General features: G+C 36.4%; 1 protein-coding gene across 1 annotated transcript; it reads left to right on the forward strand.

Annotated features, from left to right (window-relative positions):
- The first annotated feature begins 596 nt into the window (after positions 1-596).
- On the forward strand, positions 597-7536 carry sgta (small glutamine rich tetratricopeptide repeat co-chaperone alpha). The gene is made up of 12 exons (XM_052568634.1): positions 597-729; positions 1287-1432; positions 1529-1632; positions 2053-2134; positions 2219-2318; positions 2485-2589; positions 3344-3485; positions 3574-3636; positions 3711-3748; positions 5218-5349; positions 5459-5582; positions 6893-7536. The coding sequence occupies exons 2-11, from the start codon at positions 1333-1335 to the stop codon at positions 5568-5570; spliced, it is 978 nt and encodes a 325-aa protein (XP_052424594.1). The 5' UTR covers positions 597-729; positions 1287-1332; the 3' UTR covers positions 5571-5582; positions 6893-7536.
- The last annotated feature ends 1677 nt before the right edge of the window (positions 7537-9213 follow it).

Genomic DNA, 9213 nt, shown 5'->3' on the forward strand with positions numbered 1-9213 from the left:
TAGAATCCAGGAGAAAGTAGGAGGGTTTGTAAAGGAAATAACAAAATAGAAGGTATAATTGCACTATTGAGAATGGGACACGCAGGGTTAAATAAAACATTACATCTAATAAGGAAACATCCGACTGGCTTATGTGATCATGATCAAGAGGAGGAATCAGTGGAACACATATTATGTCATATATTATGTGTGTGTATATATATAAAAGTATTACATTAATAAATACAATTCCCTGCCTCCAGTTCTCTCATGAAGATGTAACATTAATGGAGCCTGTTGTGTTCTGGGAAACCGTGTCCCATGCAGTGTCTTCAGATGCATACATCAAATTTCAGTAGATGTAGCAGGTAACACGGGAATTTCATGCATACATTCACTTACTATTCACAGTATACACACAGCATACTGCAATGCAGTAGGAGTTGAATGGTTGTATAACATTCTGAACACAGCTTCTGTACTGATTTCAGAGTTATATTTAGCAAATTCTGGTAAATATAGTTGTTCATCCGGGTATTTCATGCATACATAACATTTGCACATTTTGCACAGCATACATACTGGATACTGCAGAAATAGTAAGATTAGTATGATAGTATGGCATTTCGAACACAGCACTTGAGTTGAGCGCTAACCCAACATGCGACAACACGCGCGTTACGTGCGCGCGCACGCACATGAATCGTCAGCACTCTCTGCTGGCTAGAGATTCTTGAGAGGAGACAACTGGTGAGTGTGAATTAAACACACTTTTTATTAGAGTCTGTTAGACCAAATAACACCCTGATTGCTTTTAGAGTAAAACGGTGAATGGCGGCTAGTTCACTTTCAATTCTAATTAAATCCTCTTTTGTATGTATGCTAAATCACACGAGCGAACTGAAACCAATGCTAAGAGAATTAGCACTCCCGTTGTGAACCAATGTAAACCATTAGCATGAGCTAACAGCTAGTTTGTGCTAGAATGTTCCATCTGTTTTGACTTAGTGAACATGTTTAAGAGTTACCAGTTCTTCTCAGCAATGGTTACACATCTAAAAGTCGTTAATTTGTAAAAGTCTATCGTAAGCTGCTATTTCTAGTTTTAATCTTGTGTAAGTTATCGAATGTTTATTGAAAGTATTAACTCCAGAACTCCAATAAAAACTGTAATAAATACATTGTAACATTGGAAATCTGCTCCAAATCTTTCCAAACTGAGGTTTCTCTGATTTAAGGTACCATTATCATGCTGTTTTTCTGTATTGTTGTCTTTGGTGATAATAACACACATCCCTGTCTCGTAGGGTTCCTTCACATATTTATTTGGTGAGGTTTAGTCCTCAAGACAGAATGGCAGACACAAAGCATCTTGCGTTCTCCATCATTCAGTTTCTCCATGATCAGCTGTCTTCTGGGAGTTTGTCATCCGATGCTCAAGAAAGTTTAGAAGGTAATACATCAGTGCCAGAATCAGTGCTGGACAATGTTATGCTATTGGTGGGTAATTCATATTTTTCAATTTTTATTTATTTACCCTTTTATCTAGTTGCCATCCAGTGCCTGGAGACGGCATTTGGTGTCTCTCTAGAGGACCAGAGTTTAGCAGTCAATCAGTCTCTGCCAGAGATATTTGCCTCTGCAACCAAACAGGTAAAAGCTGTTCAAGAGTGTCATCCAATCCAGGTGTTTTCAAACTGGGATCTGAGGACCACCAGGGGACCGCAAGGGAGTGATAGGGGTCCGGAGAAATGTTTAGATAAAAAGTGTAAAAATAAAAAATAAAAAAGTAGGTAAAAACTGCTAAAAAAAAAAAAAAAAGAAAATACATTACTGTTAAAGTACAGTATTGTAATGAGTTGAAACAATTTTTACAGTAATGGGTCTTTATGTAAGAAACTTTATAGACGTCTTTGAAATTTTAGGATGGGGATACCACACATGATGATGATCTTATCTGGTGGTCCATGGCATTTAAAAAAAATAGAAATCCCCCGGTCTAATCCATGTTGTTTTGGAATGGTATTCATAACTTTGAATGGATTTCACCTAAGACATTGCTCTTTGTTGCAGACACCACAAGTTAAGACCAATCCATCCTGTGGTTCACCTTCAGAGGAGCAGTTAGCAGAGGCAGAGCGTCTTAAAACAGATGGTAAGACCATCCGTCACACCATTGCCATTTTTGGACACTTCCTACGGTGTTCTCACTGAAAGTGTTGCATGTTTGTCTCTGCAGGTAACGATCAGATGAAGGTAGAGAACTTTAGTGCAGCCGTTGAGTTCTACTCTAAAGCCATCCAGCTGAATCCTCAAAATGCTGTCTACTTTTGCAACAGGTATATGCACTTTTCATTAAATCCGAAAAAGAAAAAATGTAATGCTGTAGTATTTGCATTATCCAAGAATGATTAGAAAAGTATTTTATTAATTTTTATATTTTATATTTTGAAGAATTGTTTTTATTATTTGAAACGTAATGTAATTGTTAAAAATGATTTTCAGAGCTGCAGCCTACAGCAAACTGGGGAACTATGCTGGAGCCGTTCAAGACTGTGAAAGAGCCATTGGAATCGATCCAAACTACAGTAAAGCGTATGGGAGGATGGGGTAATTGTGATGTTTTTATTTTTCCCCTTAAAATGTTGTGCACAGATAAATTATTGAAGGCCAATTGTTTAAACCTCTTTTTCAACTTCAGGGTCCACACAGGTCTTGACTTCACCCTACTTCATAAAATTGAGAAAAGCAATAATCATGATACAGTCTGATATGTTTCAAAATGTTATGATTTAAGTAAATAAGTGTGTTCAAAGTCTGAATGCAGTCCTGTGGTCCAAGCGCGAGCCTGTAGAACATTTGAATTCACCTTCTGTTGATACATTATGCAGTTTTTACCTTTATAGTGTTTATATTGTAATATGTTGTAGATGGTTGCAGAAAATGCATGTCATATCTCTCATCACTTTTTACAAACAATTGGAAGTAGGAAAGCATTGATATTTAAAAATAAGATACCTATTACATTCCAGAGTTGTTATGCATTGTGCATCATTATTTTTTCTAGTTATCATCGGTACTTTGGTTACTCAAACTGTATCTGACATTTAATTCAAAGCAACACTAAATCCTCCCTGAATATGTGCTGCAGCCTATTTAATCACGCAGAAATTGAGATACATGCATGATTCATGTTCTCAAAGGACATACTGCATTCATTTTGGTTTGTGTAGGTCTTAAGGTTTCAAAATATTTAAATTTGTTTTCAAAAACCCTGCAGATACCCTCATTTAAAAATAAATAAGATATTAATGGATTCTGGTGTCACAATTTCTTCTTAATTTGTGTTTTGCTTAAAAACAAGGCTTGCTCTTGCAAGTTTGAACAAATACTCAGAGGCTGTGAGCTACTACAAGAAAGCGATGGAGCTGGACCCTGACAACGACACTTACAAAGCCAACCTGCAAATAGCAGAACAGAAGATGAAGGAGGGACAGCCCAGCCCGGTGAGTTCACAGAACAACCCTGATAATCGTTTTCTTCTCTCTGTGGAAAACAGAGATGTGCTAAAGCCCATGTGTTTCTCTTTGTTAGGCAGGGGGTTTGGGTGGTGTTGACCTGGCCGGTTTGCTGAGTAACCCTGGTTTCATGAGCATGGTCAGTAGAAATACATCTGTATGTTCATCATTAATGCTTGCTTCTCATCACTAACTCATTGTCACTCTCTTTAGGCATCTAATTTAATGAACAACCCACAAGTGCAGCAAATGTGAGTAGACAAATCTTAAATACATCATTTATTATACACATAATATTCACGCTCTGCATGAAGTGATGATTTTTTTATTAGTATTCAAGAAACAGATGTTTAATACTTAAATTATTTCATATTCAATGAGCTTAGGAAATAAATTGCCATATATAAAGCTTAGGTATGTAACAATATGAAAATTTCTCGATACGATAATATCATCAGGAATTCATACTACACTTTTAAGCTTCTATCTTGATGGAAACGGCAGTAGAAAACTCCAACTTCAGTAAAAACAGGATTACAAAAACGTGTCTCGCTACAAATCTTGTGAAATAGTACCATAAAAAAAAAAAACAACTGGTGGCCGCTGCATTCCCAAACGCAGGCTAAAATCACAGCACTTGCAATAGAGTTCACTGCATTCATTCACTGTGAACTTCTGAGGTACGGAAAACACTGAATCACGAGCTGATCGCCTCAACAATGTGCGTGCTTCGCTTTGATACACACAGAGAAAACTGAATTGAAGGGATTAAGCCATATTGTGCTTTTATTAGTTTGTTTTATTACTGTGCCAAAGCATAATGGCCCAAGACCTTTTATGTGAGAATGATAGGTTTAAATATATTTTATGAATGACACTTTTTGCCCAGTAGACCTATAGTTTTATATAGTCATGTGATCATGATTATATTGAGACATCCGCACATTGCTTTCACGATATCATGATATTGATAATATTGTTACATCCCTATTAATGATAAAAATGATGGATCTCCACCTCAAAAAAATAAATAAATAAAAGTTCATTATTGTGATAATGCTTAATGTAGAGCCCTGATTTAAGAAAATTATTGAACCTGACATACAATCATGAGGGTCTGCAGGGGTCCTTTCTATGATTTGTCTATGATATTTAGGTTTTATTTGCATTTTAGTTGGGCCATGTGACTTACATCAGTTTAAAGGGCAAAGATTTTCAGGTGTTAATAAAGAGCGAAACTGATCTTTACTAAGAAATAATAAAAACAAAATCATTATAAATATATTTTAAAAAGTATTTTATTATTTATTAATTTTAATTGTTAATTATTTAAAAAAATTTAAAAGGTGACAGAAGCAGCAGTTTTAAGTGTAGGTTGGCCAGCCCTAACCCAGCCCTTGCATTAATTGCATTAAATATTTTTATGCGTTAAACTGAAAAAAATTAATTGTCTCCGTTAACGTGCTGATTGACACCACTATTAATAATCAATTATATATTTAATAATTAACACGTAAACTAAAAACTAAAAAGTCCTACAAACATTTAAATTGCACAGATTTTATGTCAAGAAATGGCAATGGCCCTCCTGAACTATTTCTGCTGAATATTTTTGCTTGCTGAAATTTTCAATGCATCACTGTTTCGGGGCAGTTGTACCAACCAAACAAGACTTTGTTCTTAGCAGAAATGTATATCAGCTATTTCTGTGCCCATGTAGGATGTCAGGTATGATGTCTGGGGCTTACGGTCCTATGGGAGGAGCCACCTCGCCAGGAGCAGCAGCGGGAGCTGGAGCAGGAAGTGCAGGTGCTACAGGTGGTCCCAATGATCTCTCCAGCCTCATACAGGCGTAAGTTTAAACATCACTGTCCTGTGATTTTCATAGGTTTCATTCTACTTCCAAACAGAAAATTCCAAGTTATATTCAGTGGGTCTTAACTGGTGTTTTTCTGTCACAGTGGTCAGCAGTTTGCCCAGCAAATGCAGCAGCAGAACCCTGAGCTTATAGAGCAGTTGAGGAGTCAAATACGCAGTCGACCTCCCAGTAGTGCTGGCAGTGACGAACACTGACAACTCTCTATGGTACCACAAATAACTCTAATTCAAGTATTTTTGTGAAACATAGCTTTAATGGGCTTTAGACTTTAAGGCAAGGCACTATAGGCAAAAACATTTTTTTATGCACTGGTCAATTTTGATGTTTTGGGTTATTGGCTTTGAATAATGTTTTTCAAAATAGTGGAAGGAAAACATCCAAAATGCACTTTTAAGTGTTTATTTTATTGCACATTAACTGTTTGTGTCTGTTGATTTAAATTACGATACATATCTTTATCAGGGTATAATTTCTACTTAATGCATTATTATTGCATACTTTTTTATAGTGTAATACAATACTGAGGTGCAGATAATTATTTGCAATAAGTGGTATAAATAGCCAAAAATCCTGCTATTTTAACATGATGAAAATAGAATCTATAGTTGTTTGCACTTAGTGTAAATAGCATATCATAAAAAATACTGCTATTTTCTTTGGTGTAAACATAATCCATTGTTATTTGCACTGTGTTAATAGCATCTGTCGCTAAGAGAATATGCTATTTTAAATTAGCATAAATAGTAGGGCTGCAAGATAAATCAAAATGAAATCACAATCGTGATTAGACAAATGTTGCGATTGTCATGCATATCTTTCAGGGAAGCATGGTTCTGTGAGCAGTAGTGAATCTTCATCCGAAGACCAGATAGTGAAATGTATGCAGATTTGTGCATATTTATTTAGACCGTGCCTCAGTTGCATATTTAAAGGGTTAGTTCACCCAAAAATGAACATTACTCACCCCTGAGGTCTATATGACTTTCTTCTTTCAGACGAATCTAGCCGTAGTTATATAAAAAATTGTCTTTTATCCTTCAAGCCGTTTCATTGCACTCAACTGGTGTTGCATTCCTTCAGTCCTGGGGGGGGGGGGGGGGGGTGGCTGGTGAACAAAGACCTCCTGTAAAGAATCGATGCGTTTCCGTAAGAAAAATATCTATATTCAAAACGTAATATTCACTTTAATCTAGCAGTTCTGGGGGAATTGCATATGAGATCGCTGCTCAGAAGTGAAACAACCTGAAATATCGAATACCATTTTTAATATAACTCTGACTGGTTTCATCGAGGGTGAGTAAAACGCAGCCTAACTTTCATTTTTGGGTGAACTAACCCTTTGAAAGTAACATTAAAAATATATATACAGTTTGGTCAGCATGTTAATCTGTAAATTAATATTTTTTAAATCTTATTCACCAGGTGTGTCTTGCCTTTAGATGTTCTATAGGTTTTTTTTATGTTGTGGTTGAGCTTTACAAATGTTGTTCACCATTACTTCTCTCATTTTGTGCAGAGTTTTATTCTGGACATGGTGGACCTTTTGGAAGATGGGCTACTTTTTAATTTTTTAAGATACACCTTGTACCTTCCACTCTAGGGACGAGACAGAATTTCTTCATCTATAAAAACTGCATGAGTTCCCACTGCCCCACATTGCCCTGCCGGTTGGACGAGGTCCTCAGTGCACATGTACACATCATAATTGGGCACTGGACTCCAGCAAATGTTTATCAATGAAATATCACATTGGGTTAACACTATATTACCAAGTAATAATCCATGTTACTGGACTGAGAGAAATAAAGCACTGCTACATGGACATAATGCAGATTTGCTGTAACACCTCAGTGATTCACTTGTCCAAAGACAAGTCTCTGTCTAAACAGGAAGGGGTTGACAAGGAACATGTGCAAACTCAACATTGACAATTAAATGTCACATTTCAAATAGGACTTTGTGTTTTTGCATCTGAAGTTTCATGTTTCACAACCACTTATTGCTTGCAACCAGTGAGATTTGTCAAAGTACCATTACTTAAGTGTGGTTCCTCATTTGTTCTGAACTTTTTGGATTAAAAGAAATCGATGTTTTCTTTTTCCATTTTGGAGAACTGATATGTGTGATGGTATATTAAAAGGAACTTTTTTTCACCCATAACATCACTGTCTCAAAATCTAGCAAGCTGCCCATATACATAGCATTTTGTTGAATTGTAGGCAATGTTGGGGGCAAGGCATTACAAGTAGCACAAGTTCTGTAATCAGATTACTTTTGTGAAGTAACGAGTAAATTAACGCATTACTTTTTCCAAAAAGTAACACCAGTTCTAATGGCGTAAAAAGTCAGTCCCGGGCCCATATGCAAAGAAAAAAAAAACTTTTTTTAAACAACTGATCTTGGCACGGCGGCCCAAGATGTAAAAACATAAAACTACTCAGTCATTTTGGTACGGCGGCCAAAATGTAAAAACACAAAACTACTCACTCATTTTAGTTGCATTCTCCGGTCCTTTCTTTCGGCAAATTCATCCACGATGAACTTCGTGCATTCGATGGAAAGAATTGCCAGTCCCGATAGTCTGTTTTGCGACATTGTGCTCCGCAAATAATTTTTGTGTCGTGACTAACTTCTCCACTTTCTCTTTTCTCTTTAAGGCCCCATTTTTATGTTTATATTGTCATTCCTTTATATGTTCACGTAGATAGCCGCTATAATAACCTCTCACTGTGTTTTCTTTTCCTTTTCTTTTTTTTTTTGGCGCGACGATGCGTCATAGTCTACGGCAGCCGCGGAGTGCAAAAAATTATAAACGCAAACAAGAAATGACGGAGAAATTAGACATTACGGAGAAATAAGAAATTACTACACGATATGCATAAAAATGTATTGCGCCCACAAATTAATTAAATAGAAAAAAAAATTGGCCTCATTTGCACGTGCTTACCCTGCATGCCCAGGCGCTAACGTTACGCCACTGACGAGTTCTTTTTGTTTTCCATGTCTTGACTGACAGATCTAAATTTGCCATGTTGAGAGAAATCTGGAGTAAGTGCAGAGGCGTTGTGATGTTACTGTAGTTCTAGACTAAATGTGAACATGTATTTAGTCATCTCACTCACAAAAACAGGTTCCGTATTCCTCAGAATGAAAAAAAATGTCAAATGCAAACTCTTATTTTATTTTATAATATTATACAACTAGGGTTGCCACCCGTCCCTTAAAATACGGAATCGTCCCGTAATTGAGAAATAAAATAGCACATCCCGGGTTTGTCCCGTATTTTCGGAGTTGTCTTCAATGCAGCATCTCATGCAAATCATCCCACAGGCATTCTGTGAAGACTCGTCCTATTCTGCCCCTGATTGGGTAATATTCGCTGCCATCGTTGGATTGATTGGTTTGTTTCAGGTTCACGGCCAATCAGAGTCAGAGGAGGGCGGGTCTCTTGGCAGAGAGTCGATTTGAAAGAATGGCGGAGGCTGCTCAATTTGTCGGCGAGTGTTCTCTGTTGCGCACGGTGGCTTGTCAGATGTGCGACAGCATGCCTCGGGAGAACAACGTTCATACACTTTACAATAAGGTTCATTTATTAAACATTAGTGTATTAACTAACATGAACTAACAATGAGTAAATAATACATTTTTACAGTATTTATTAATATTTGTTAATGTTAGTTAATAGAAATAAAGCTGTTCATTGTTTATTCATGTTAGTTCACAGTGCATCAACTAATATTAACAAGATTTTAATAAAGTATTATTAAATGTGTAAATTAACATGAAAAAAGATGAACAATTGCTGTATAAGTGCAGTTCATTATTAGTTAATGTTAA

Source organism: Carassius gibelio, chromosome B11, assembly GCF_023724105.1.
Source record: "Carassius gibelio isolate Cgi1373 ecotype wild population from Czech Republic chromosome B11, carGib1.2-hapl.c, whole genome shotgun sequence".
Taxonomy (NCBI): Eukaryota; Metazoa; Chordata; class Actinopteri; order Cypriniformes; family Cyprinidae; genus Carassius; species Carassius gibelio.

Coding starts and splice junctions, on each gene's coding strand:
- sgta (XM_052568634.1), top strand. CDS start 1,333: ATGGCAGACACAAAGCATCTTGCGTTCTCCATCATTCAGTTTCTCCAT. Junction 2,319..2,484: donor GCTGTCTACTTTTGCAACAG/GTATATGCACTT, acceptor AATGATTTTCAG/AGCTGCAGCCTACAGCAAAC. Junction 5,350..5,458: donor CTCTCCAGCCTCATACAGGC/GTAAGTTTAAAC, acceptor TTTCTGTCACAG/TGGTCAGCAGTTTGCCCAGC.